Source organism: Myotis daubentonii, chromosome 6, assembly GCF_963259705.1.
Source record: "Myotis daubentonii chromosome 6, mMyoDau2.1, whole genome shotgun sequence".
In the NCBI taxonomy this organism is placed as follows: Eukaryota; Metazoa; Chordata; class Mammalia; order Chiroptera; family Vespertilionidae; genus Myotis; species Myotis daubentonii.
Window position 1 is genome coordinate 97157015 of NC_081845.1, and position 27947 is coordinate 97184961.

Below are 27947 nucleotides of genomic sequence, written 5' to 3' on the forward strand. Positions count from 1 at the left end.
GACCGCCTTGGCTGGAGGGCATGGGCGGGAGGTGGTTTGCAGGGTCACAGGGATTCTTGGAGCAATCCGGGTCCCTCAGGCCAGGGCCCGGTCTTCCCGCCTCGCCCTCCTCCCTTTGCACTTCGAGGAGGAACTAGAGTGTGTCGGGGACCACAGCGGAGGTGGGGCTATGACGTGGGAGGGCGGGGCAGCGGCAGGTGAGTTGCCAGGTCTCCCGGCTCCAATCACTCCTCACTCTGGAGACACTGAACATGGGGGGAAAGCCGGCTGGGGAGGAGGCCTACGGTGAGGACCCTGCAAGGGAGGGAGACCTGGCTGGGCCACGGGCTGGCCTGGGGAGAGGCGCTGGGGGAGCTCATGGAAGAAGGCAGAGCCCGGGTCCTGGGAGGAGGATGGGGTTCAGTGGCCGGGGGCGTTGCTAAGGAAACTTGGGGAGTGAAGCTGGGGTTTGGGGCTTTATTTAGCCCCTGGGACCAGGGGTTCAGGCCCAGACGCTGGTCCCTGGGGCCAGGGCCCTGGGAAGGAAGGGAGCTGAATGGAAGGAGGCAGGGTGTGGTCCTGAGCAGGGCTGGGGTGCGGGCCGTGGAGCCTGCCGCTGCCAGGTGAGGCCCAGCCAGCAGAAGGCTGGGTCCCCGGGAGGGTCAGCCTGGACCTGGGCTGAGGGGAGGGCGCTGGGGGTCTTCCCACGGGGTCACTGAGCAGTGCTGGGGCCCCAGTGAGGAGTTGGGGCTCAGGGTCTTTATGGGGGGCTGAGCCTGTCTCCGAGTCTGTACTGGTACCTTGAAGAATAGAGGTGAGGTTTCCTGGGGTCCCCGTGAAGGGTAAAGCCTGAGGGGAGATGGAGCAAGAAGCTTGTGTCCAGAATCCGGGAGCCGTCCCAGGACCTGAGGGTTAGGGGTGGGGAGGTGTGAGGGACGGAGAGGGACGGCCGCCTCGGGGATCCCTGTGAGCAGTGGGGGCTGGGAGCCTGCCTGACAGTCCCTTGGGGCTGGGGGTCTGAGCCCTGTTCTGGAGGGAAGGGGACTCCCAGAGGGGAGACCTGGGTCTCAGGGGCCGGGAAGAGCAGGACTTCCTGGAGCAACTTTGCGTCAATCATTGATCTCATGCCCAAGAGCCGTGCAGGGACAGAGTCCAGCACCTGCAGAGCACGGACCCCACCTCTTCCCACACTGCCCGCCCTCTGCCCTCCCTCCTCGGCGCCCACAAGGGACCCTGGTCCTGGCCCGCTTCCTCCCTGTGTACTCAGGGAGGACCAGGAACAGGACGCAGCCACAATCTCAACCGCCGAGCTCAGGTGTCACCCTGCTTGGATTGCTTGCCCAGCGACTGGCAGTGGCCGGGAGACAGGCCCTTGGGGAGGGGTCTGCAGGGAGCTCCCGCCCTCCCCAGGCCCTGCGGGAGTTGAGGCCTGTGGCTCTGGGGGCCAGCGTGGGGGTCTGAGGCAGCTGGGAGAGGGGCTGTGACCTCCCTGTGGGCTCCACCTGTGCCGCCCGGGAGAGGAGGGGACCGGCTGGCAGCATGAGGGCCCCTGGAAGAGTGGACACAGAGTCCACCTCCCTGAGGGGACAAAGGAGAGAGGGGCCAGGGTGGAGGCAAGAGTGGAGTTACTGTCCTGGAAATGACCCGTAAGGGCCCCCCTCCCCGCAAGGCCACCTGGGGGTTCACGGTGAGCCTGGAGCCTACCTCCCCTGCCCTCCCATTCCCCCTCCCGCCAGCCCGGCCCCTTCCATTTCCCTTGGTGGGGACAGGAAGTGGGGAGCACGTCCTCTGAGTGCCTCACTCTCCACACTGCTCCCCACTGCCCGCAGGGAAGCCAGTCAAACACGACCCTTCCTTCCGAGGCCCCATCAAGAGCAGGTGAGCCCTGGGAACTCGCTGGGGGCAGGGGCCTCGCCTCTGCCATGAACTTGCTGAAAAACTGGTGAGAAGCTTGTGCCAGGAGAGTGGGGCGCTGCTGTGGAGGGGCCCTTCGGGAAACCAGCTGAGCAGGGCAGCTGTGTGTGTCCTGGTGGCTGCAGAGGAAGCTCGCCCACCAGAGGCCCGCCCAGGCCCAGCGCCCGCTCAGCAGGCCCTTCCCGCAGGGGCTGCACCGATGTCATCTGCTGTGTCCTCTTCCTCCTCTTCCTCCTGGGCTACGCTGCGCTGGGCGTCGTGGGTGAGTCTCCCGCTGCGCAGCGAGGGTGGCGGCTGGGGGCAGTGACCAGGGAGAGACGATCCCATGCTGCTCCCCGCGATGTCCCTGCCGCCCCCTCCGGTGACTCTGTGTCTGTGTCCAGCGTGGGTGTATGGAGACCCCCGGCAAGTCCTCTACCCCAGGAACTCCACCGGGGCCTACTGCGGCATGGGGGCCAACAAGTGAGTGCACCAGCGGGGCCAGCGGGCGGGGGGGGGGGGGGGGGGGAGGGGGCGGGGGGGCGGGGGATGGGCCGGGGACCCCCTCAGCCACATTGAGCAGCCTCCCCTGCGGGCAGCTGGCTTATGAGGCCCCCCAGTTGTGAGGTGATGTAGAGCCAGGGCCAGGGGCACAGGCTTTAGACTTTGGAAATGGCCTTGGGCTCCCCACCTGGGTCCTGGCCATGTGGCCTTGCAAGGTGCTCCGACTCATCTGAAACGCAGGGGTGACCCCGCAGCGGTGCTGTCCGTCCTCGTAGGCAGGAAGTGACCCATCAACAACCAAACCTCCGGCATTTACAGGGCGTTCGCCTGTTCCAGGCTGGCGGGCACTGTTAGTTACCACGATGGGGCTGAGACTGTGAACAGTACAGGGACTTGCTCAAGGTCATAAAGCTGGGTGGTGGTTGGGCTCCAGAGTTCACGCTTTTAACCATCTGCGAGCATGGGTTTGCTCAGCTCTGAACCACGTGTGGCGCTGGATGGCTCTGGAGATCTCATACCTCCAGCTGGGCTGAGGCCAGGAGCTGGGTGTGCAGCCTGGAGGCGAGGCCCGCCGTCCCTCCTGCCCCTACCCCTGGCCAGGCCCTGACACCTGCACGCCCTCCCTCCTGCAGAGATAAACCCTACCTCCTGTACTTCAACATCTTCAGCTGCGTCCTGGCCACCAACCTCATCGCGGTCGCTGAGCACGGCCTGCAGTGCCCCACGCCCCAGGTCAGAGCCTGGGACCTGCCTCTGCCCAGATCACCCCCAGGTCTGGAAAGAGCCCCACAGCACACCCTCTGCCCCAGGTGTGTGTGTCCTCCTGTCCAGCGGCCCGCTGGGTCGTGAGTCAGGGTGAGCTCTCACTGACGGTCGGGGAGGTCTTCTACGCTGCAAACCGGACTGTCTGTCGGCCAGGGGTGCCCTGGGACATGGTGAGCGCTGCCCCAATGTCATCGCTGTCATCAAGAAGGGGCCGCATGGGTGGGGTGCAGGGGGAGTTGGGAAGATGACTGGGGTGGTAGCGCGGGGGAGGAGGGGCACTCCATCCTGCTGTGACTGGTGTCTGTCCCTCCCCCCACCCCCAGCCAGTACTCCAAAGCCTGGAACAAGACCTCTGCCCCAGCTTCCTCCTCCCCTCCGCTCCAGGTGAGAGCACACACCCCCTCGGTCAGGTAGCCTGTACGTTTATTGCTCAAATGAGGAAGCCAGGCCAGAGACGGTGAAGTCACAGGACAGCACAGTTCCCGGCACCTGGGCGCCGGGCGTGGCTAGCTGCAGGAAGTGCAGCAGCCCGTGGAGCTGCGTGCTGGTGGGAGGTTCAGAGGGTGCGTGGAAACATTTAGGTGCGTGCATAGAAGACAGACCAGACCAGGAGTTCACCCAAATGCTACAGGTGAATATGGCTGGCGGTGGGGTGGCAGGTGACTAATTTTAATTCTGTATGCTCTTCTTTCCAATAGTAAATCTTTCTTTAAACAACCAAATTATTTTTATGACTTTTTAATTGACTTTGAGAGAGAGAGGAAGGGGAGGGAGAAAGAGAGAAACATTAATGTGAGAGACATCCATCAGCTGCCTCCTGCATGCCCCCTATGGGGGATCGAGCCCAAAACCCAGGTATGTGGGCTGACCAGGAATCGAACCAGTGACCTTTCAGTATACTGGACAATGCTCAACCAATCAAGCCACACCGGCCGGGGCAGTCAATGTTATTTTTTAAAGAAAAAATATTAATTATAGCATGAGGAAAGATACCCAGTTCTCACCATAAATACAATAGGAAGTGCCTCAAATGAATGCTCCAAAGTCAGAGCTGGACTTAAGTTCCAGCACTTTCCAGCTGTGTGGTCTTGGGCTAATTGCTCAACCCCTTGAGCCTTATTTGCTCTTGAGAATGTCAGTGCCAAAGCAAGTTTACCTGGCACAGTGGTAAGGGTGACGAAATGTTGTGGGCATGTAATCGGTGCCACAGCAGAAGGCACAAGCCTGCAGGAGGCACGGTGAGGCGAGGATGGAGCTGGACAGGGAGAGGAGCGCAGTGGGAGCGCCGGCTTGGGAGGCCTGAAGCCTGGCCGTGAGGTGAGCGGGGGGGGGGGGGGGGGGGGGGGGGGGGGGGGCGGGTCAGGGCCGAGCCTCGAGCCTCGGAGAAGCCTGAGCAGCAGAGTGGCTCGGGCCCTGGGATGACGTAGCCCACGCTGTGCCTGGCTGCCTGGCTGATGGACGCAAGGTGGGGAGTGGAGGTTTCCTAAGAGCCAGCCCGGAGCAAAGGGGGGTGTGAGGTGGCATCGCCGGGAGGGGAGGACAGGACGTAGAGTGAAGGCAGCGTGGCCTGGGCTCTTTGCTGTGGAATCAAGAACCGCTCAGAGGGCCTGGACCGTCTCTCCTGCCCCCTGAGGGCAGTGGCTCTGCGCCCGCCCCCCAGTAGCTGTTCTCTCCCTCCAGCTCTGGGGCGCTGTGTTCCATACTCCAATAGTACACAGTTCGAGTTCCCAGGGATCCCTGGCAACACCTCCATCAACCAGGGGATCAGGTGGGTACCGCCGTCTCTACAGCTCTGCCCCTCTGCCCTTCCAACCGCAGCCCGTCCGACTCTCTCTCTCCCTAGTGGTCTTCTGGACAGCCTCAATGCCCGCGACATCAGCGTTAAGATCTTTGAAGACTTAGCCCAGTCCTGGTACTGGATTCTTGTGTGAGTCACCAGATTCCCCGCCTTCTCCTTCCATTCTCCCTCCCCATCCGCATCCTCCAGCCCAGTGTCTGACACTGAGTCTTTAGACTAGGGAGGAGGAGCCAGAGCTCAGAATGGACCCCAAGCCCAACAGGATTTATAATGGAAAGGAGGTCTAATCCGAAGACTGGAGGGGTGTGAGGAAAGGCATTTGGGGGCCAGGGGTGACCCTCACCTCCTTCCTCCTGCCTACAGGGCCCTGGGCATGGCTCTGGTCCTGAGCCTGCTGTTTCTCCTGCTGCTTCGCCTGGTGGCCGGGCCCCTGGTGCTGGTCCTGATCCTAGGGGTGCTGGGGGTGCTGGCCTATGGCATCTACCACTGCTGGAAGGAGTACCAGGTGCTGCGGGACCAGGGTGCCTCCATCACCCAGCTGGGCTTCACCACCAACCTCAGCGCCTACCGCAGTGTTCAGGAGACCTGGCTGGCGGCCCGTGAGTACCCCGCCCCTCCAAATGCCAACCGCCAAAGCGCTGCCCTGGCCCTGACCGCCTCTGCCCTGTCCCCCTCAGTGATCGTGCTGGCTGTGCTTGAAGGCCTCCTGCTGCTCATGCTCATCTTCCTGCGGCAGCGGATCCGCATCGCCATCGCCCTCCTGAAGGAGGCCAGCAAGTCAGGGCCTACCCCAGAGAGGCGGGCAGAGGGCAGGGCGGGCCGGTGGGCGGCTGGGCAGGTGCGGAGCCCTGCACAGAAGGGCAGAATAGTGCAGTGGTTAATACTGCTGTGCCAGCCTTTCTGAGCCTCCGTTTACCCATCTGTGAAGTGGGGGTGAGAGCACACCTACCTGGTAGGGTGCCCTGAGGCTGCAGTGAGTGTGTCTCAGCATGAAGCGGTCCCTCCAGAAGGGCTGTCCTGGCAGTCACTGTTGCCATGGTGATGGTGGGCGGGTGGGATGGTGGGAACCCCGGCAGGGTGGGGCAGCAGCAGCTTGCTTCCCACCAAGACCTACCTGCCAGGTTGGTCGACACACCACTTTGAGGACTCCCTGACCTTCCTTTCCCTGACGCTGTCCAGGGGGCTTCTCTGAGACGCACTTCCTCTAAGGGCCCCTGAGCCAGATTCATTGACTTGCGTTCCCTCAGGGAGCTCCTAGGCGTGCCCAGCCCCGGGGTGGAGCAGGCCCGGGGGCAGAGGTGGGGCCAGGGGCCTGCTGGTGGACAGTGCTCACTCCCTGCAGGGCTGTGGGACAGATGATGTCCACTATGTTCTACCCGCTGGTCACCTTTGTCCTCCTGCTCATCTGCATTGCCTACTGGGCCATGACTGCCCTGTATCCTTTGCCCACACAGCCAGCCCTCCTGGTGTCCGTGGGGCGGAGGGCAGAAAGGGCAGGACTTGCCCACGCAGTACCTTCGTGCTGGGAAGGCGCCCGTCCCTCTGGGCATGCACAGTGGCCCGGGGACAGCGGGGAGAGCGAGCCCAGGCAGAAGTCCGGCCTCGGGCCGGGGAGCATCCGGCACCAGCACCTGGGAAGGCCCTGTGGAGGGGCCACAGAGACCCCGTGTGGCCATGCTTTCCTTGACTTCCCTCTGGGTACCTGGCCACCTCAGGACAACCTCAGTACGTCTTCTGGGCACCCAACACCAGCTTCCCCAGCTGTGAGGCCGCGCCAGTGAACGCATCGTGCGACCCGATGGTGAGGGGGGGGGTGAACGTGGAGGGGCACCTAAAGGGCTGAGGGCACCTTAGGGCCGAATGCCTGCTTGTGCAGGGGAAACCGAGGACTAGAGCGGACAGAGGCCTCCCACAACAGGCCCCGGCAGAGCCCGAAAGGGAGCCAGTCCGCTGACTCCCGTGCCAGGAGTCCTGCCCGAGCCAGGGAGGGCCACTGAGGCGAGTGTGCTGTGCCTGAGGCAACGCCAGGCCGCAGGAAGCTGGATGCCAGGGCCCTGCCCTCCCCAGGACATTCCTTTGCTGGGCCACGAACGACCCCAGCCAGTCCGCTCTGTAAAGTGGAGCTATCGTAACACCCTCAGAATGCCCGCTCTCAGGGCCAGCCAGACCCGGCCGTGACTTTGGGCACAGAAGTGCTTAGGACAAAGCCCAGCACCTGATTAGCGCTGATAGCTGTGGGTTTTGTTTAGTCTTTTTATCTTCCTCCCTGGGAACACACTGCCCTAGGCAATAGGCAGGTGAGCGCCCTGCCCTGCCCTGCGGGGTCTGGGAGAGAAGCTGCCAGCCCGCCGCCCCCGCCCCCGCCCCCTCACACACACACCCCGCCCCTGAGGTTCCCAAGGGGTGGCCTGGACCTCTGGGAATTGACTGTCCTCAAAGCTTTCCTGTGGCCACCTGCTCTGAGCGGGACGGGCTCTGCCCACAGGCATTGGCCCCCACTCTAAAGGGGAGGGAGGTTTGCGTCCGTTTGCGAAGGACCCTATGTGCCAAGCTGTGCAAAGCCCCAGATGACTGTGCTTGCTTCAGCCGGCTCAGGACCTGGCCGTGGAGACGGACACCGCCCGCAGGCACACACATGGAAAGTGGTTCATTTTATTATAAAATGTCTGACGCACTCGGGCCCAGCAATTATCAAGGCTGTCACATTGGCTGGGAAGGGTTTTTATTTCTGTGCTTTTCACTTGTTGTTATGGAAATTTCTCAAACACGCTAAGTAGAGAATTCCCATACCCAGATCCCACACCTTCGACTTTCTTTTTTCATCCATCTCACCCAACCCCCACCCCTAAGTGCAAATATTTTTCTAGAGTTTAAGGGAAATTTGGACATCTTACCATTTCACTTGTAAACACATCAGGATGGATCTCAACAGATAAGGACTTTTAAAAAATATATTTTTTATTGATTTCAGGGAGGAATGGACAGGGAGAGATAGAAACATCAATGATGATGAGAGAATCATTCATCGGCTGCCTCCTGCACGCCACCTACTGGGGATCGATCCTGCAACGCGGGCATGTGCCCTTGACAGAATCAAACCTGGGACCCTTCAGTCCGAGGGTCTATGCTCTGTCCATTGAGCCAAACCGGCCAGGGCAACAGATAAGACTTTAAAAAAGCATAGCCACTATAACCATTATCAAACCCAACAAGTTAACAATAATTCCTTAATGTCATCAGACACACAGTCTCCTCAATTTTGCTGGAAAGCATTTTGGTTGAAGTTGCAGAGGCTGCTCTGGGAGGGGACAGCTGGTCGAGGGCCTGGCCAGGCCTTGGCCCCAGGGCTCCCCACGCACCATTAGGGCCTGGCCCACACCACGCGGCCGGGAGCTCCTGCGGGCTCCTGCGCTCACCCAGAGACGGAAAGAAGAGACTTAATGCTTACACAATAGGCGAGATCAACCCACTTGGGACCCGGGGGTGAATCTCCCGGAGGGAGCCCCTTCCCCAGCTGGGAGGCTTTGCTTCTTTCCACTCTGGGAGGGGCGGGCGCTGGCTGGGGATGGACCTGTCTGTGCTCCCCAGGCTCAGCCCACGAACTCCTCGTGCCCCGGACTGATGTGCGTCTTCCAGGGCTACTTGTCCACAGGCCTGGTGCAGCGATCTCTCTTCAACTTGCAAATCTACGGGGTCCTGGGGCTATTCTGGACCCTCAACTGGGTCCTGGCTCTGGGCCAGTGTGTCCTGGCTGGGGCCTTTGCCTCCTTCTACTGGGCCTTCCACAAGCCCCGGGATATCCCCACCTTTCCCCTGGGCGCTGCCTTCCTCCGAACGCTGCGGTGAGCCTGGGGCCGGGTCAGCCTGGGCGGGGCGGGTTGGGAGCCTGGGAGTCCAGGGGTCCCGGCCGCCTCTGACTGCCTCCTCCCTGGGCAGTTACCACACCGGGTCGCTGGCCTTTGGGGCCCTCATCCTGACGCTGGTGCAGGTAGCGCGGGTCATCTTGGAGTACATTGACCACAAGCTGAGAGGTGAGCGGAGGTCAGGGGCTGGGGAGGCCCGGCTGAGCAGCTGGGTCCCTGGGGAGAGGCTCTCAGGCCCTGTGTCCAGGTCCTGACACCCGAGTCGCTGGCCCCCAGTCGCCCAGAACCCCGTGGCCCGCTGCATCATGTGCTGCTTCAAGTGCTGCCTCTGGTGCCTGGAGAAGTTCATCAAGTTCCTGAACCGCAACGCGTACATCATGGTGAGCCCAGTGCACGCAGCCCCGGCTCCTGGCCCCGCGGCCGCCCCGCCCGGCCCGGCCCGGGGGAGCCCCCGGGTGACCCCGACCTTCCCCTCCCACCCAGATCGCCATCTACGGGAAGAATTTCTGCGTCTCCGCCAGAGACGCCTTCATGCTGCTCATGCGGAACGTGGTCAGGTCAGGCTGCCCCACGTGGTCTCCGCGCGCCTGGGCTGCCGGGGGGGGGGGGGGGGGGGGGCGCAGAGGCCTGCGCCCCGCGGGGTGACCCCTGGCCAATGCCTGCCCGCAAGGGAGGCAGCCCCCTCCAGCCGGCCTCTCCCCGCGCAGGGTGGTCGTCCTGGACAAGGTCACGGACCTGCTGCTGCTCTTCGGGAAGCTGCTGGTGGTGGGAGGTGTCGGTAAGGACCGGCCGAGCCGCCAGCACCGGGCGGGCGGGCGCGGGGAGCGGCGAGCTGGCCCCGGTGACGCCGCCCTCCCACAGGGGTCCTGTCCTTCTTCCTCTTCACGGGTCGCCTGGGGCTGGGCCAAGACTTGGAGAGCCGCCCCCTCAACTACTACTGGCTGCCCATCATGGTGAGTGGCCCCCTCCCGGCCGCACCCCCTAGTGCCCCAGAGAAACGCTAACAGGCTGCGCCCCGCAGATCGCCGTCCTGGGGGCCCACGTCGTCGCCAGCGGCTTCTTCAGCGTCTTCGGCATGTGCGTGGACACGCTCTTCCTCTGCTTCCGTGAGTGCGCCCGCCCCCGCCCCGCGCGCGGTGCCGGCTGGTGGGAGGGGGAGCTCCCGGGGAGACCTGTCGTCCCCGGAAACCCCGGGGAGGTGCGAACCACCCGCGGGGCTGTGGGGAGCGGGGTGCCCGCACGGGCGGTGGGCGCCTCTCAGGCTCCGGTCGTGCTGGCGCCGCTCCGCGCAGGGGGCGAGCGGCCCCACCCCCACCCCCACCCCCGAACCTGACCGCGGGGAGGGATGTGCTATCCTAGTCCCAGCTGACAAATGGGGGGCGGGGTTGCATGGCCCCCCCGCTGCGAGTCCCAAACCTGCGCCCGCCCGCCCGCTAACGCCTGCTCGCGGCGCAGTGGAAGACCTGGAGCGCAACGACGGCTCCGCGGCCCGGCCCTACTTCATGTCCAAGGCGCTCCTGCAGATTCTCGGCAAGAAGAACGCCGCGCCCCCGGCGGGCAAGGGGAAGAAGCCCTGAGCCGGCGCCGCCCCGCGCAGCCTCCCGGCCTCCCCTCCGCTCAGGCCCTGTTTTTGTAGTAAAAAGATGCCATTAAAGATTGACACATATTTGCTTTGGCAAGAAGCCTGGTCCTGCTCTCATTCCGTCCAGGACAGAGACCCTGTCCTCCCCGCCCGGCACTTTAAAGTAGGCCCGCCCCCATGTCGCGCCCCAGCGGCTGCGACCAATCAAAAGGCTCTGAGGAGTCATCCCGGCCCTTCCTCATTCCCGCCCGGGTCACGAGCTGCGGCTCTTCAAAGGGAGCCAATGGGAGGGCTAGCTCAGAGGCGCTGACGGGTCACGTGAAGAGTCCGAGTGTTTGGGGCCAATTAGAGTCGCAGAAGCGCGGCGGAGCGGCGGGTGGGGCGGGACGGGAGGTGACACCTGAGTGCTGAAAGGGCCCGGGTCAGCTCACTGACTCCAGCCCGGGTTTAGTCCTGGGGGCCGGGGGCCGGGGGCGCGGGGAGAAATGGTAGCCGAGCGGCCCGGCGCGGTGCTCCTGGGCGGCCCCGAGGGACCGCGGAGGCCGGGGTTCGGGAGAGTCGGTGGGGTTCAGGTATTTGCCGCGATCTTCCCGCTGCTGTTGTCCGCGGCAGTGACCGCGGGGGACGAGAACGACTTCAGGCTGGTGAGCCGCCCTGCACCCCCCACCCCGAACCCGACCCCGCGAGCGGCCCACGCCCGGCGGTGCCCGCGGGACTGCCCGCCCCCGCCCCTCCGTCCGCTCGCAGCCCCTCCGCCTTCAGGCCCTTCCCCTCCGCGCTCGCGCTCCTTCCCCTTTGGAGGCCCCTCTTCTCCGAGGGCGACTCTCCCCTCGCAGCCCGTCCGCCGCTCCGAGGCCCCTGCCCTCCGATCTCTCCCGGGGGCTCCCGCCCTGGTTCTGGGACCCGCCCCCCGCGCGACCCCACAGCTGCCTCTCCCGGGGGACCTGACTGAGCCGCTGCCCCGCCGTCCTGACCCGTCCCGTGTGCCCGCGTGGCCCCTCCTCCGGCCGCAGGTCCAGCCGCTGGTGACCATGGAGCAGCTGCTGTGGGTGAGCGGGCGGCGGATCGCGGCGGTGGACACCTTCCGCATCCCGCTCATCGCCGCCACCCCTCGCGGCACTCTCCTTGCCTTTGCCGAGGCCAGAAAGATGTCCACGTCGGACGAGGGGGCCAAGTTCATCGCCCTGCGGAGGTCCGTAGACCAGGGTATGCATCCTCCCGGGCCAGAGCCGGCGCTGGGCGGCGGGGGGCAGCCTGCCCTGCCCGAGGCCCTGGGGGAAGGGCGCCTGCGCAGAGGAGGCGCTGGGGACAGTGACCTGGAAGTTGGGGTCACCACGCGGGTGAGCCTTCATTCAGACGTTCATCAAGCACTGACTGCGCCTGGCACGGTGGGAGGGCTGTGAGCACAGTGATGCACAAAACAGCAAAGCCAGCCCTGGCGGGGCTCATATTCTACCGGGGCCACAGATGAGCAGGCTAAATGCAATGGTGTGAATATGGGGGAGCCTGGGGGGAGGCCCTGGGCGGAAGGGTCCGAGGCCGGAGGAGCTGTGTGCCGGACGGAGGGACGGACAGCGGGGAGCAGCTCCGCTCCAAGAGGCCAGGAAGCCAGGTCTGGGCCCCGGCCCTTGTAAGGTCTTGGTCCTCAGCGGGAGGGAAGGTGACAGGGCCTAGTGGGAAGGGCGCCTGCGGTGCGCACCCTGGGTTTCAGCTCTCATGCTGTTATTTTCCTAATTTTTAAACATGTATTGTGGAGGGGATTGCAGGTGTCCCCAGTGCCCCCCATGGCCCCTCTCCACCTAGCCACACCCCTCCCAGGTCTTCACCACACTGTCTCTCCATGGGCTTTGCATTTATGCAATAAGGTCTGTGGTTATTCTCTGCCCGCACCCCCACTCCCTTCCCTCTGAGGCCCGTCACTCTGCTCCAGGCTTCCATCCCTCTGAGCCCATTTTATTCGTCAGTTTATTTTGTTCATTAGATTCCCCATATGAGTGAGACCATGTGATACTTGTCTTTCTCTGACTGACTTATTTCACTTAGCACAGTGGTTGGCAAACTGCAGCTCACGAGCCACACGCGGCTCTTTGGCCCCTTGGGTGTGGCTCTTTCACAAAATACCAACTTCTGCGCATGGGCCACGAAGTTTCAATCGCACTGTACGTGCATGCCTGCACGTGGTATTTTGTGGAAGAGCCACACTCAAGGAGCCAAAGAGCCGCGTGTGGCTCGCAAGCCGCAGTTTGCCGACCACGGACTTAGCATGATACTCTCCAGGTCCCTCCATGCTGCCTCAAAGGGTAAGAGATTCTTTTTTACAGCTGCATAGTATTCCATGGTGTAGATGTCCCACAGCTTTTTACCCATTCATCTGCTGACGGGCACTTGGGCTGTTCCCAGATCTCAGCTATTGTAAATTGCGCTGCTATGAACATAGGGGTGCACACATTCTTTCTGGTTGGTGTTTCTTGGGATATATTCTTAGAAGTGGGATCACTGGGTCAAATGGGAGTTCCATATTTAATTTTTTTTTAATATATTTTATTGATTTTTTACAGAGAGGAAGGGAGAGAGACAGAGAGTTAGAAAGCTGCCTCCTGCACATCTCCCACTGGGGATGTGCCCGCAACCAAGGTACATGCCCTTGACCGGAATCGAACCTGGGACCCTCCAGTCCGCAGGCCGACGCTCCATCCACTGAGCCAAACCGGCTCTGGCCATATTTAATTTTTTGAGGAAACTCCACACTGTTCTCCACAGTGGCTGCACCCGTCTGCATCCCGCCAGCAGTGCAGGAGGGTTCCCATTTCTCCACAGCCTCGCCAGCACTGTTGTTTGTTGATTTGTTGATGGCAGCCGTTCTGACAGGTGTGAGGTGGCACCTCAGTGTGGGTTTAATTTCCATCTCCGACGATCAGTGACCGAGCACTTGTCGCATTTTGGAAATCAGCCCTTACCCGCGTCTCATCGCTGACTGTCCTCCGCCCATGGGCTCCCCTGCATCTTGAGAATGGCTCTGGTGCTGAGCAGAAGCTCCTCGGTTTCATGTGGTCCCGTCTGTTTCTCTTTTCTTCAGGCAGCACGTGGTCTCCTACAGCGTTCATTGTGGACGACGGGGAGACCCCTGACGGGCTGAACCTGGGGGCCGTGGTGAGCGATGCGGAGACGGGAGTGGTGTTCCTTTTCTACTCCCTCTGTGCTCACAAGGCCGGCTGCCAGGTGGCCTCCACCATGCTGGTGTGGAGCAAGGACGATGGGGTCTCCTGGAGCCCACCCCGGAACCTCTCCCTGGATATCGGCACCGAGATGTTTGCCCCTGGACCGGGCTCCGGCATTCAGGTCTCCGTCCTGGGATGGGTAGAGGGGGTGCCCGGTGGAGAGTCTGGGAAATGCCCCAACACGGACTCCTTCCCAGAAGAGGTTCCTGCGAAGTCAGTTTCTGTCTGAGGTGGGGTCCCTTGGAAGAAAGGTTCACCCTGGGAGGAGTGGGAGGTGGAACTCCCCACCCAGTGGTCGTCAGCAGGGCTGCAAGTTAGAAAAAACACCCCTTCCTTGGGTGGACACGCGTCTGTGCCACGGCGCAGCGTGGTGAGCGAGCACACCAAGGGCAGAGCCAGCCCAACCCCCCGGTGGCCCTCCCCGGGCCCTGGATGTTCCAAAGGAGCTCATTCTGCAAAAGCGTAATTCAGCAGAGGCTGCTTGAGATCCGTCGGGGACCCCCAGCGAGCAAGGACAGAACTAAGGGGACACATGTGTCCCCACACCGAGGACCCAATGGTTCCCCTTCCCGCCTCTGAGCCCCCTCGGGCCTCCCTCTGACATGCACTCCCTTTCTCACAGAAACAGCGAGAGCCACGGAAAGGCCGGCTCATCGTATGTGGCCACGGGACGCTGGAGCGGGACGGGGTCTTCTGCCTCCTCAGCGATGACCACGGCGCCTCCTGGCGCTACGGCAGTGGGGTCAGCGGCATCCCCTATGGCCAGCCCAAGCGGGAAAATGACTTCAACCCTGATGAGTGCCAGGTCAGGAGTCCGTGGCTCCGCCCCTCCCAGCCGCCAGCCGTGGCTCAGGGACAGCCCCTCGCGCAGCCCCTCCCGGGGCCTCCCTGAGCCCATTCTCTCTCCTCAGCCCTATGAGCTCCCAGATGGCTCAGTAGTTATCAATGCCCGGAACCAGAACAACTACCACTGCCGCTGCCGCATCATCCTCCGCAGCTACGACGCCTGCGACACGCTGAGGCCCCGGGACGTGACCTTCGACCCTGAGCTGGTGGACCCTGTGGTGGCCGCAGGAGCGGTAGCCACCAGCTCGGGCATTGTCTTCTTCTCCAATCCAGCCCACCCGGAGTTCCGTGAGTGTCTGCGGGCCAGGGAGGGAGGGAGGGCGGGGTTGGGCCGTTGTCTAGAGAGGCCTGGGCAGAGACCCCACGTCCCTGACCCTGCTGCTCTCCCAGGAGTGAACTTGACCCTGCGCTGGAGCTTCAGCAACGGCACCTCTTGGCGGAAAGAGACAGTCCAGCTCTGGCCAGGGCCCAGCGGCTACTCCTCGCTGGCAGCCCTGGAGGGTGGCGTGGGCGGGGCGGACCAGGCCCCCCTGCTCTTCATCCTGTATGAGAAAGGCCGGAACTACTGCACAGAGAGCATCTCCCTGGCCAAGGTCAGCGTGTATGGGACGCTCTGAGCTGCACACTTGCCACGGCGAGAAGGCCCTGGCCTCAGCCGCCTCAGGACCGTGGCCTGCGGAGGGTCGCCGGGCGCCCAGAGGACAGTTCCACCTTCCTTTAGACTCCAGCCTTTTGCAAAGTCAAGTTTTCTTTGACAGGGAAATCGCTCCGTTAGGCTTCCTTTCCGTAGCGCTGGGCCTGGCCCTGCCCTTCCTGCCCCGGGGGCCTTGCGGGGCCTGCCTTGGGCCTGTAGGCTGAATAAACGCGAACTCAGGGACTTGGGGAGGCTGCGCTTCCTCTCTGAGGCACGAGGGTGGCTGTGGAGAGAGGGTGGCTGTGGAGAGAGGGTGGCTGTGGAGAGAGGGTGGCTGTGGAGAGCGTCGGTGGAGCGCCTGGCGGGCAGCATGCTCGCTTTCAGGGGAAGGGACTAGACCAGCGATGGGGAACCTTTTGAGCTCGGCGTGTCAGCATTTTGAAAAACCCTAACTTAACTCTGGTGCCGTGTCACATATAGAAATTTTTTAATATTTGCAACCATAGGAAAACAAAGACTTATATTTTTGATATTTATTTTATATATTTAAATGCCATTTAGCAAAGAAAAATCAACCGAAAAAATGAGTTCGCGTGTCACCTCTGACACACGTGTCCTAGGTTCGCCATCACTGGCCTAGACACACACCGACCTTGACTATTTGTGCATCAGGATGTTTGTAGCGACTGCTTTAGTGAGGGGGAATGCGTGTGGTCTGGTTGCCATGCCCGCCTGCATGTCAGTCCCTCGTAGACACCGTGGGCTGGGAGAGCTCTGCGGGGGGTGCTGGGGGTGCTGCCTGAGAACATCGACTTGGGCAAATCAACTCTCCTTTCCCTTCACATCCTCTGCCCGGAAGCACATTGACCTCACAGGGCAGCGCGTCGGAGGGGACCCGGAAGGCACTTGAGCCTGCTAAGTGGTGTTTCTAAGATGAATGGGCCCTTCCCCCGGGAGGCAGGGAGGCAGGGAGCGGGCCCACAGTGCGGAGGGCAGGCCTGCCCCAGGCCAGCCGGGCCGAGCAAACACGATCGGATTCCGGGAGAGACAGCGTCTTCATTCTCTAGCAGACGCTGGGGGAAGAGCCTGGGTGGCTGCAGGTGGTGGGAAGCCACGCTTTCCTCCCGATGGAAAGTACAACACCTGGACCACGTGGAAAGATGTCTCGCACTCCCTCGCCGGTGACGCTCGGTCGGTTGGCCCGGACACGGAAGGGTGGTGGGTTTGATTCCTGGTCAGGGCACATACCCAGGTTGAGGGTTCGATCCCCGGTCCAGGCACGTGCAGGAGGCAACCGATCCATGTTTTTCTCATATCTGTTCCTCTCCTTTCCTCTCTACCAAATCAATTTCTTTAAAAAAGAATGTCTCTCACATAAAGGGATGAGGGTCACATTCATCTGCAGTTAAAAGTGTTCCCGACCAGCGTGGCCCAGTGGTTGAGCATTGACCTATGAACCAGGAAGTCACAGTTCGATTCCCAGTCAGGACACAAGGCGGGGTTGCAGGCTCAACCTCCAGTGAGGGGGGTGCAGGAGGCAGCCGATCAGTGATTCTCATCATTGATGTTTCTATCGCTCTCCCTCTCTGAAATCAATAAAAATATTTTTTAAAAATAAAGTCTGGCCGAAACCGGTTTGGCTCAGTGGATAGAGCGTCGGCTTGCGGACTGAAAGGTCCCAGGTTCGATTCCGGTCAAGGGCATGTACCTGGGTTGCGGGCACATCCCCAGTGGGGGGTGTGCAGGAGGCAGCTGATCGATGTTTCTTTCTCATCGATGTTTCTAACTCTCTATCTCTCTCCCTTCCTCTCTGTAAAAAATCAATAAAATATATTTTAAAAATAAATAAATAAAGTCTGTTTCACTTTCAAGTGCTGCACTAGGAAATGACATCAGAGTCATTTATCCCACCTGACGGAAGAGGTGGGTTAACGGCACTGTGTGAAGACATTGTATAATTTTGTTATATTTTATCCAGAATTTGTGATCAATATGTAACACTTCAATTTTTTATTTAAACACATTTTCAAAAACTCTCAAAATTGAATAGCTTGCCCTAACTGGTTTGGCTCAGTGGATAGAGCGTCGGCCTGCGGACTTAAGGGTCCCGGGTTCGATTCCGGTCAAGGGCATGTACCTTGGTTGTGGGCACATCCCCAGTAGGGGGGTGTGCAGGAGGCAGCTGATGGATGTTTCGCTCTCATCGATGTTTCTAACTCTCTATCCCTCTCCCTTCCTCTCTGTAAAAAATCAATAAAATATTAAAAAAAAAAAAGTGAATAGCTTAGCCCTCGCTGGTTTGGCTCAGTGGATAGAGCATCGGCCTGAGGACTGAAGGGTCCTGAGTTCGATTCCAGACAAGGGCACATGCCCAGGTTGCAGGCTCCTCCCCCACCCGGCCCCTGTTCAGGCTCGTGCAGGAGGCAACCAGTATATGTGTTTGAAATCGATGTTTCTCTCTGTCTTTCCCTCTCTCTTCCACTCTCTAAAATGAATGGAAAAATATCCTTGAGTGAGGATTAAAAAAAAAAGTGCATAGCTTAACGAGCCCCATGTACCAAACATCTAGTTTCAACAGTTACCAAGGAATTGCCACACTGCTGCTCCTGATGCTTCTCTGTTCCTTTCCTTTGCTGAAGTATCTTAAAGCAAATGCCAGACCTCATGACACTCACCCCTTCGTTCTTGGGTATGCATCGCATTCTTTTTATTTTCTTTTTTTTTTAGTAGAATTTTTTAAATGTATTTTTATTGATTTTTCACAGAGAGGAAGGGAGAGGGATAGGGAGTTAGAAACATCGATATGAGAGAAACATCGATCAGCTGCCTCCTGCACACCTCCTACTGGGGATGTGCCTGCAACCAAGGTACATGCCCTTGACCGGAATCGAACCTGGGACCTTTCAGTCCGCAGGCCGACGCTCTATCCACTGAGCAAGCCGGTCAGGGCTACATCGCATTCTTGTTAAAAAATAAATATTTTCAGAGCCGAAGGGAGAGGGAGATAGAAACATCAATGATGAGAATCATTGATCTGCTGCCTTAGGCACACCCCCACTGGATATCGAGCCTGCAACCCGGGCATGTGCCCTGACCAGGAGTCCTGGGTCACAGGCTGATGCTCAACCACTGAGCTACATCGGCCAGGCTGCATCCCTTTTATTTTTTTAATATACATTTTTATTGATTTCAGAGAGGGAGCGAGAGATAGCAACATCAATGATGAGAATAATTGATCTGCTGCCTCCTACACAGCAACCCGGGCGTGTGCCCTGACCGAGAATCAGACTGTGACCTCCTGGTTCCTAGGTCAATGCTCAACCACTGAGCCACACTGGCCGGGCTGCATCCCATTCTTTAAACAGAACAGTTAGTATATAACCATAAAGCCATTGCACACCCAAAACATGGAAACAGCACTGTGGTGTCTTCGAATAACCAGTCATATTCACGTCTCATCATGTCTCAAAAATGTCTTGTTTGTAATTGATTTGTTCAAAACAGGATCCAAAGAAAATCGACACGTTGCATTTTTTTCATTATTTTTTTATTGATTTCAGAGAGGGAGAGGGTGAGAGAGAGAGAAACACCATTGATGAGAGAGAATCATTGATTGGTTGCCTCCTGCACCAGGATTGAGCCCGCAACCCAAGCTTGTGCCCTGCCCAGGAATCCTGGTTCATAGGTCTACACTCAACCATTGAGCCACGCCGGCTGGGGACACATTGCATGTTGAGGTCTCCTAAGGTTAACAGACAGTAGTCCTCTTCCTCTTTTTGTTGTATTACCAGCTAACAGACAGAGTCACAGAGTCACTCTCCCCGAGACCACCCACTCTGCATTGCCAGGTACCTCCTCGGGGTGCCACTGAGCCTCTTCCTCCAGCCCTTGTATTTTCACCTTCAAACCTGAGGTTTTGATTGGATTCAGATTCCGTTTGTGGGATAAGATTCCTTGGCAGGTGCTGTGGTTTCCTGTGGCGCCCCCTGAGGAGGCAAGTGCTGCCCCCGCTCGGCGAGCAGGGCAGAGAGGAGCGCGGGCTGGGGTCCCCATGGCCATGGCCCGCCCTGCTTGTGGGGGTCCTCCCTCACCTTCCGCTGACAGTTTCATCCATAGATGAGTTTTGCCTGAGTCAGTTATTTCATGGGGGGCTGTGAAATCCTGGTTTTCCCGATGAACAGCGGAGAGGAGGGATGCACCGACATGGGGCGCGAGTATGATCGGTGCTTTCATCGCTGGTTTGCCGAGAAGTTCCTCCCGGGGGAAGCTCCGGGGACCGTGCACGGACTCCTTCAAGCGCTACCAGCAGTGCGTGCAGAAAGCAATAAAGGAGAAGGAGATTCCCACTGAAGGACTGGAGTTCATGGGCCGTGGCAGAGACAGGCCTGAGAGCTCTTCTTGACCTTGACAGTCACCTTGAAAATAGACTCCTCCGATCTGGAAATGTGAGCCCTCTGGATTTTGCAAATGAAGGCTGTGAAGATAGCCATCAGTTTAATGCGGACTTATTTTCCTCCTGGATGTTCCTCTCACTTTGCACCATCACTTCTTACTTTGGGACGCTTTCTCACCTGCTGTGACATCTTGCAGGAGCTCGCTGTGCTAAAACTGAATGATTTCTTGGGATATGGTTGCAATACTTCATCTGGGATCAGCTGCATATATCTTGTATCTAAAGACTGATAAACTTATCAGGATAATGATGGTTGCCTGACCCCCTGAGTTATGCCTCTAAGGACATTAGATGTACCGTACGGGGTCACCGTCCATGGGGGCAGCTGGTTAGGACCTCTCTCCTCTTGGGGAGCCGATGCTCTGACAAGGGTCCCAGCACGACTGTTCCAGTCAATGCTTGGGAGCAGTTTCATTTTTTTATAGTAACTTAACTGTTAAGATGCTCAGTGGTGGACTGTGTTAGCCAACAGGAAGCTTTTAACAGTTCCCGGCCTTAACAAGAGGTGTCAGACCTCAGATTAAGATGTGAAAGCCTCAAGAATGCTAGAGCGAACACCATTTCAGAGTTCATAGTTAGTTCAGTCAGTAAGATCCCTGGAGTATGCTATGGAGGAAGATCCTAAATTGCAAAGGTTTGCTGCTGTGGCCAGCTTTCAAGCTAAGTCAATGAATTAAGTCAACCCGTCTATCATGAAAATGCCAAAACACTGTATCTGGTTAGGGGAGAAAGGCATCTGCTTTATTTGCGTTGTTTACGCGCCCTGCCCAGTAATATCTGTGATCATGAAGATGGAATAAATTGTAATATTTCGTTTCCAAAAAAAGAAAGAAAGAAATGTTGCTTTCCCAATTCTATGATTTCGTCCTCATTTGTTAGCTGTAATTCTTCAGTAAAGAGGCGCTTCCCCTCCTCACGGCTGGCGCTTACCCTGAGCAGGTGTGTGCAGGAGAGGCATACAAATGCTGACCGTCCCCTTTATTTTTTTTTAATATATTTTATTGATTTTTTACAGAGAGGAAGGGAGAGAGATAGAGAGTTAGAAACATCGATGAGAGAGAAACATCGATCAGCTGCCTCCTGCACATCTCCTACGGGGGATATGCCCACAACCCAGGTACATGCCCTTGACCGGAATCGAACCTGGGACCTTTCAGTCCATAGGCCGACGCTCTATCCACTGAGCCAAACCGGTTTCGGCTATCCCCTTTATTTTATTTTATTGATTTCAGAGAGGAAGGGAGAGAGAGAAACATCAATGATGAGAACCATTGATCAGCTGCCTCCTGCACACCCCCTGGGGGTCGAGCCCGCAAGCCGGGCATGTGCCTGACCGGGAATGGAACCGTGACCTCCTGGTTCCTAGGTCGCCGCTCAGCCACGCAGCCGCCGGCGGGGCTGAGTGCCCCCCTTTCGTTGCCAGCTCTCAGAGTGAACCTGTGATAACTGCCCCGGCCAGCAAGCCACATTGTTACCAAACAGGAGACACTTGGAGGGAACCGCAGGCCTGCAGGAGGGGCAGGGATGGAAGGGAGGAACAGCGGAGAGACTTGGTCTTAGGCAGTCAGCCTAGATTTAGAAAGAATAGATTTCAAAATGCTGAAGAAAAGACCTCGGACAGAAGCTGTTTGCCCTGTCTGTGCACCTGCACCGGAAGGTTCCTGTCACCAGCCAGCTGACGTTTGCATGTGCCCTAACAAATCCGGTGAGCTTTTATATGTCGAGTGCTCTCCTTTTGATAACTGGGTCTCCATTTGATATTTCATTTGTATAACTCATTTGCAGATGGAATTCATTTTTAGTGCCAGTCCCTGACATATCATGAAAAGTTAATTTTCTTTGCATTTAAAAATATGACCATGAAGAAAACATGATGAAAATAAATTTTAAACTGAATTTTTTTTTTAAAAAAGGGGGTTACCAGTTTAATTCTTCGTCAGGGTGACCTATGTCTCTGTCTCTCTCTCTCTTTCTGTCTACCTTCCTCTAAGCCAGTGATTCTCAACCTTGGCTGCACATTAGAATCACCTGGGAATCTTTTTAAAATCCTGATTTCTGGGCCTCATCCTCCAGAAATTCTGTTTCTTTGTTATGGGTCTGTCTAAACAAACCAATAAACTGTCAACCCAATAAATTCAATTAAAAACAACAACAACAATAGCTGCCCTAGCCAGTTTGGCTCAGTAGATAGAGCGTCGGCCTGCGGACCAAAAAGGGTTCAATTCCATCAAGGGCATGTACCTCAGCTGCAGGCTCTTCCCTGACCTGGACCCTGGTTGGGGCTCGTGTAGGAGGCAACCAATTGATGTGTTTCTCTCACATCGATGTTTCTCTCTGTCTTTCCCACTCTCTTCCATTCTCCCTAAAAAACTCATGGAAAAATATATACTCAGATGAGGATTAACAAAAAAAGCAATAATAATAATAACACATATATAAAACCCTAATATGCAAATAGGCCGAACAGTGGAACAACCGAACAACTGGTCATAGTGCTCGAGGAACATGGCAGGTGTCAGCCGAGGCAGGATGGTGAGCAGGGGTGCCAGACCAAGGCAGGGTGCCAGCCGCTGTCATCGGGATGAGCCGCTGGTGGTTACTGAAAATTCTTTGCTCCCATGTGCCACCATCCTGCCCAGCACCACCGCTCATACCCACTGCTGGCGCCAGCCCCAATCGCTCCCCGCCATCAGTGGGTGCAAGCGGGGCTGGTGCCATGAGCACATGGGAGCAGCGGTGGGAGTGGAGCTGCCAGCAGGGAGGGGACCGGCGGCCGAGGCAGGAGGGGCTGGGCAGGGGCACAGAAGATGGCAGGGACCAAACCTGCCTATTACCCAGGCATCTTTTTTTAAAAATGTTTTTATTGATTTCAGAGAAGAAGAGAGGGAGAGATAGAAATATCAGTGATGAGAATCATTGATCAGCTGCCTCCTGCATGCTCCCCAGTGGGGATCAAGCCTGCAACCCGGGCATGTGCTCTGACTGGGAATTGAATCATGACTTCCTGGTTCATAGGTCAACATTGACCACGCTCCTTGGGCATCTTGAATGCCTCCACCACACCTGGCACATGGTAGGTGCTTAATACAGAAGGAAAGACAAGTCCAGGTGGGTAATGTCAATGTAAGAACGTCCAAACCTGTAATGAGTTTTTTAAATTGATTTCAGAGAGGAAGCGAGAGATAGAAACATCAATGATGAGAGAGACCCATTGATCGGCTGCCTCCTGCATGCCCCACACTGGGGATCCAGCCTGCAACCCTGACATGTGTCATAACTGGGAATTGAACCGTGACCTCCTGGTTCATAGGTCGACACTCAGTCACTGAGCCACACCAGGTGGGCTTATACGAATTTATTTGAGCCAAACTGATGGCATTGCCAGGAAGCAAGATCCAAATGTTCCCCTCTGCAGGTTATTTTTTAAAAATATATTTTGCCCTAACCGGTTTGGCTCAGTGGATAGAGCATCAGCCTGCAGACTGAAAGGTCCCAGGTTCGATTCTGGTCAAGGGCATGTACCTTGGTTGCGGGCACATCTCCAGTGGGGAGTGTGCAGGAGGCAGCTGAATCGATGTTTCTCTCTCATCGATGTTTCTAACTCTCTATCCCTCTCCTTTCCTCTCTGTAAAAAATCAATCAAATATATATATATATTGCCGAAACCGGTTTGGCTCAGTGGATAGAGCGTCGGCTTGCGGACTGAGAGGTCCCGGGTTCAATTCCGGTCAAGGGCATGTACCTGGGCTGTGGGCACATCCCCAGTGGGGGATGTGCAGGAGGCAGCTGATCGATGTTTCTCTCTCATCGATGTTTCTAACTCTCTCTCTCTCTCCCTTCCTCTCTGTAAAAAATCAATAAAATATATTTAAAAAAAAAATATATATATATATTTTTATTAATTTCAGAGAAGAAGGGAGAGGGAGAGATAGAAACATTAATGATGAGAGAGAATCACTGATTGGCTGCTTCCTGCACACCCCCTACTGGGGATGGAGCCTGCAATCCATGCATGTGCCCTTGACTAGGTCAAATCTTGCCGCAGACTGATGCTCTACCCACTGAGCCGAACTGGCTAGGGCTGCAGCTTCTTTACGCATTTGAAATTAAAGAGGAAACATAAGGAAGATTACCTGAAGGTGAAGGTGAAATAAAAGCAAGATGGGGCTTGGATTACAGAATAGTTAACAGAATTATGTGCTCTCTTGAAGGGTCTGAAATAGATGCATTTCAACGGTGTGTTAACCTAGTAGCACAGAAACAATAGGCAGGGCTTGCTTAAGGCAAAGACAGCCTTTTACTAAAGAAGCTACCGGCCTGGGGTGTGGCCGCCCACCATGACCTGCTCAGTTAGAATTCACGATTGGATCACCTGTGGGGTTCTCGTCGGTGAGAACTGTCACGGCGCCTCCGCTGTCCACAGTAAACAGCAGGTCGCACGTGTCCCCCTCTGGGAAAGTGAAGTAGCAGAAGGTCACATCTTGAGCGGCTGAGACGGATGGAGGAAGAAAGGGAAGAAAAGTGTCTGAGGGACTGGGCCAGAGATCACGTTTCCTGAGGCCTGGAATCTGCAGGCCCTACGTTTAGTGCTGCCAGATCTTTAGCTCAGTGGTGAGTCCATGTAGCTTATTCTTTACATTGCACATAATTATTATACACACCTTTGTGTCTATTGTATATTTCACAACAAATAACACAGGAGGAAAAAGACAAATGGAGAACTCTGACTAACTTGACAAATACAGAGCCACAAAGATGGTGGTGCCAGAGCAAAGCATCCCAGCCTATGTCAAGAGAAGGTGTGGCTCAGCGGGTTGGAGTGTCGTCCCAAACACCGGAAGGTCAGGGGATTGATTCCTGGTCAGGGCACATACCTAGGTTGCAGGTTCGGTCCCCAGTGGAGGTGAGTACCTAAGGAAACCGACAACGCTTCTCTTTCACATCTATGCTTCTCTCTCTTCCTCTCACTTACTCTCTCTCTAAAACAAAAATTTTTAAATGCTACTTTTTCAATTAAAAAGAGAGAGAGATGCCCTAGTTGGTTTGGCTCAGTGGACACTCAACCACCGAGCCATGCCAGCTGGTCGATTTTTATTTTTTTAAAATATATTTTATTGATTTTTTACAGAGAGGAAGGGAGAGAGAGAGAGAGTTAGAAACATTGATGAGAGAGAAACATCAATCAGCTGCCTCCTGCACACCTCCTACTGGGGATGTGCCCGCAACCCAGGTACATGCCCTTGACCGGAATCGAACCTGGGACCTTTCAGTCCGCAGGCCGACGCTCTATCCACTGAGCCAAACCAGTTTTGGCATGATTTTTATTTTTTTAAATTAAATCTTTATTGTTGAAAGAATTAAATGTGTCCCCCTTTCCCCTCATTGACCACTTGTAGCCCACCCCACCCCCACCCCAGGCCTTCACCACCCTATTGTCTGTGCCCATGGGTTATATGTATATGTATATATGCACACAAGTTCTCTGGTTGATCTCTTCCCACCTTCCCTCAGATTCCAGTCTGTTCCATGATTCTATGTCTCTGGATCCAGTGATTTTTAGAGACAGTGGAAGGGAGGGGGGAGGCAAAAGAGAAAGAAAGGAGGGAGAGAGAGAAAGAGAGAGAGAGAAAAAGAGATGTGAGAGAGACACATTGATTGGTTGCCTCTGGCAGGCATCCCGACTGGGGCCGGGGATTGAACCTGCAACACAGGTAACCCAGGTATGTGCCTTTGAACAGGCATAGAACCTGAGACCCTTCGGTGTGAGAGCCGACACTCTAACCACTGAACAAGGCTGCCATATTTTCAAATATGGAAATTTTGGGCAATTGTTGGATTTAGGTGGTGGGTATATGGGTATTCTTTATACTCTTCTCTAATGTGTTTCCAAATAAATATAAACAATATAATTTCCCTGAGAAAACATGTCTGAATTTATACACACATGATAATTGTGACTCAGATTGTATGACTAAGTGGAAAAGATGGCATGTTGATCTGAAAATACATAATTACAATGGGGTACTTCAATATATCCTTAGAAACAATACAATGCAATAGCTATTAGCATAAGAGTGCTTGGAAAATAGTTACTATTTCTTTAAAAAGCACAGAAGCACTGATGAGAGAGAAAAGGTGCACAGAATTTTAACCACATCCAACCAAAGGTAACTGACAACACTGAGCGGTCAGGCTGGGCTCTGAGTGCCACACGGCACACCCAGATCTGCCTGCAATGAGGACGGTGCCACTTCTCACATGGAGCCCGGCTCAGAGCCGCATGCAGAGGGTGGTACAAGAGCAAATGCCGCGGGCCCCTTGGCACTGCACCACTGCCGCTGTCACAGTGGCGTCTGAGTCACAGGCAGCAGCACCAACAGGACAAGGTGATGACTGGTCAAATTAGACCTCCTGCACGTGCAGCGAGAGCACAGTGAGCACCCTTCAGGGAACAGCCTCGGCCAGGACGGTCGCATCTGTTGGCTGGTGGACACCGATGGGCTTGCAGGAAAAGCCAACCTTGCTGGATTTTTTTTTTTAATATATTTTATTGATTTTTTTTTACAGAGAGGAAGGGAGAGAGATAGAGAGTTAGAAACATCGATGAGAGAGAAACATCGATCAGCTGCCTCCTGCACATCTCCTACTGGGGATATGCCCGCAACCCAGGTACATGCCCTTGACCGGAATCGAACCTGGGACCTTTCAGTCCGCAGGCCGACGCTCTATCCACTGAGCCAAACCGGTTTCAGCCTTGCTGGATCTTTAATGTTGAATTCTGAACAACTGTCGGCTTACACCCGACATCGCAAACACAAAAACCAAACATGAAAATAATTCACATGGGACTCTACAGTGAACTGTGTGTACGTATAAATATATGGCAAATACTTATTAACTAACATAATAGTGAATTTCAAGTGCAATTGAAAAATTAAAAAAGAATACATGTGTGTAGGGCCTATTCATTCAATACCTGTCGGGGCACATTCCTGGGTGTGTAATGTTTGTTCCCCCACATCCCGCGTGGTTCAGGGCTCAGGGTCTGGAAGAGGAGCCGCACGCAAATGAAAGAGAAGAGACAAGAGATAATTTGGAAATACTGGGGGGCCAGGCGGGCAAGTCCAACTCAAGGGGAAGGACTTCCACTGGTGCTCAGGCCTCGCCAACCTTTTATTGGTTTGGGATCCACCCATAGCCCTTAGGCAGGCAATTTCCAGGAACAGGCAGACTAGCCATCAGCAAGGATTTACATAATAGTAAATGGGGAAGTTGCTTCAGCTGCCATGGTCTGGACTAACAGTGGGTGCACAGCCCTGACCTTTGCCAGGCCTTCGAGGGTCACCAGCCTTCCGGGCTCCCTGTCCACACCTCTCTGCTAGTGAAGACAATAGGTGGCTTCCCACAACTGGGTAGCAGGTCCGACCCCTGCTCAGGCACATGGGCAGACAACCCATCTATGTTTCTCTCTCACATGAATATCTCTACTACTCTCTTTCTCCCTTCCTCACTCCAAAAAAGCGATTTAAAGAATGAGTACTGATAATGAACAAATACATCAAAAGTTTATAGAACTTCTTTAATGCTGTGAGTTGTGGGGAGTATATGATTTAATTTGCAACAGGCTTAGGTGTTCCAGTTACTGTTATGCCCAGATTTCAAGATTCCCGATAGACCAACAGGGAGCCAGCCAAGTCCAAGGCAAAAGCAGAGTCTTTATTATTATTACAGACCCGGGTCTGGCTCCCAGCCTCTACCAATGCAGCGGCAAGATGAGAGTGCCAGCCCCGTGGGAAAAGGGGGTTTTAATAGGGGGCTGGAGTGAGGGGAGGAGAGATGACCGTGGGCCCTGACGACTGGCCAGGTGCAAGTCGGGTCTTGTTACACAGGATGTGGTCATATCTGTGGCGCGCACGTCCCTTGGTTGTCATTGGTTAGTTTAAAGAAATCCTGGGCGTGGCTAGCAGAGGCTTGGGCTTCTGGGAAGAAGTTGCTTGCTGAGCACGTGGCTGCTGCCCCAACATGGAGGATTCGGGCAAGATGGAAGGCGTAGCCCTCACCCTTTCAGTTACACTAATATATTTTTACACAGACAACAGTAATTGTTTACGGTATTTGCCCAGTCTCCTTTATGAGAAATCAACCCGGGGGGAGCAGTCACTTCCTCCCTTCTGCTGGGAGGGAGGCTCCCCATCCAGGGTGTGCCCGCCCTGTTGCCAGGCCCTTTAGAGACAGCTCCCTGTTATTGCCTGACATCAGCATTACACTGGGGATAAATGGCTGACATTTCTATCTGCACTACATTCTTTAGAATTTAATGATTTAATGACAGGCAACAGCCAGCCAAGAATGTGGCCCTCTTCCACCTGAGGCTCACCTGACTGAGGGCAATACAGTTTAACATTTTAAGAG

General features: G+C 56.3%; 3 protein-coding genes and 1 pseudogene across 4 annotated transcripts in view; all 4 read left to right on the plus strand.

Moving 5' to 3' along the window:
* The first annotated feature begins 185 nt into the window (after positions 1-185).
* On the plus strand, positions 186-10484 carry SLC44A4 (solute carrier family 44 member 4). Of its 2 annotated transcripts, none has more exons than XM_059702376.1 (21): positions 186-285; positions 1809-1857; positions 2082-2155; positions 2277-2355; positions 3009-3108; positions 3186-3311; positions 3465-3525; positions 4822-4909; positions 4985-5068; positions 5303-5538; positions 5617-5716; positions 6282-6374; positions 6638-6740; positions 8528-8781; positions 8876-8970; positions 9079-9182; positions 9286-9359; positions 9510-9580; positions 9664-9755; positions 9824-9908; positions 10258-10484. In XM_059702376.1, exons 1-21 carry the CDS (start codon positions 252-254, stop codon positions 10377-10379), a joined length of 2124 nt encoding a protein of 707 aa, XP_059558359.1. In that variant the 5' UTR covers positions 186-251; the 3' UTR covers positions 10380-10484. The 2 variants fall into 2 exon arrangements, with proteins under 2 accessions (XP_059558359.1, XP_059558360.1); XM_059702377.1 differs by lacking the exon at positions 186-285 and adding an exon at positions 1213-1294.
* VARS1 (valyl-tRNA synthetase 1) overlaps positions 4796-27947 on the plus strand; it is an 88246-nt gene continuing 65094 nt past the window's right edge. Inside the window, exon 1 of the mRNA XM_059702327.1 lies at positions 4796-4800. The gene's annotated coding sequence lies outside the window, so the exon portion shown is untranslated. The remainder of the gene's footprint in view (positions 4801-27947) is intronic.
* NEU1 (neuraminidase 1) lies at positions 10786-15331 on the plus strand. Its single transcript, XM_059702388.1, has 6 exons — positions 10786-11028; positions 11398-11590; positions 13461-13723; positions 14225-14407; positions 14514-14736; positions 14839-15331. The coding sequence occupies exons 1-6, from the start codon at positions 10870-10872 to the stop codon at positions 15063-15065; spliced, it is 1248 nt and encodes a 415-aa protein (XP_059558371.1). The 5' UTR covers positions 10786-10869; the 3' UTR covers positions 15066-15331.
* LOC132237722 (TP53-regulated inhibitor of apoptosis 1-like) lies at positions 17323-20361 on the plus strand (annotated as a pseudogene).

What these genes read in the sequence shown, in the direction of transcription:
- SLC44A4 (XM_059702376.1), top strand. Translation starts at nt 252, where the DNA reads ATGGGGGGAAAGCCGGCTGGGGAGGAGGCCTACG. An exon ending in GCTGGTGGTGGGAGGTGTCG is followed by an intron (nt 9,581 to 9,663) that starts GTAAGGACCGGC and finishes GCCCTCCCACAG; the next exon opens with GGGTCCTGTCCTTCTTCCTC. An exon ending in ACTACTGGCTGCCCATCATG is followed by an intron (nt 9,756 to 9,823) that starts GTGAGTGGCCCC and finishes TGCGCCCCGCAG; the next exon opens with ATCGCCGTCCTGGGGGCCCA.
- NEU1 (XM_059702388.1), top strand. Translation starts at nt 10,870, where the DNA reads ATGGTAGCCGAGCGGCCCGGCGCGGTGCTCCTGGGCGGCCCCGAGGGA. An exon ending in GACCGGGCTCCGGCATTCAG is followed by an intron (nt 13,724 to 14,224) that starts GTCTCCGTCCTG and finishes CCTTTCTCACAG; the next exon opens with AAACAGCGAGAGCCACGGAA. An exon ending in TCAACCCTGATGAGTGCCAG is followed by an intron (nt 14,408 to 14,513) that starts GTCAGGAGTCCG and finishes CTCTCTCCTCAG; the next exon opens with CCCTATGAGCTCCCAGATGG.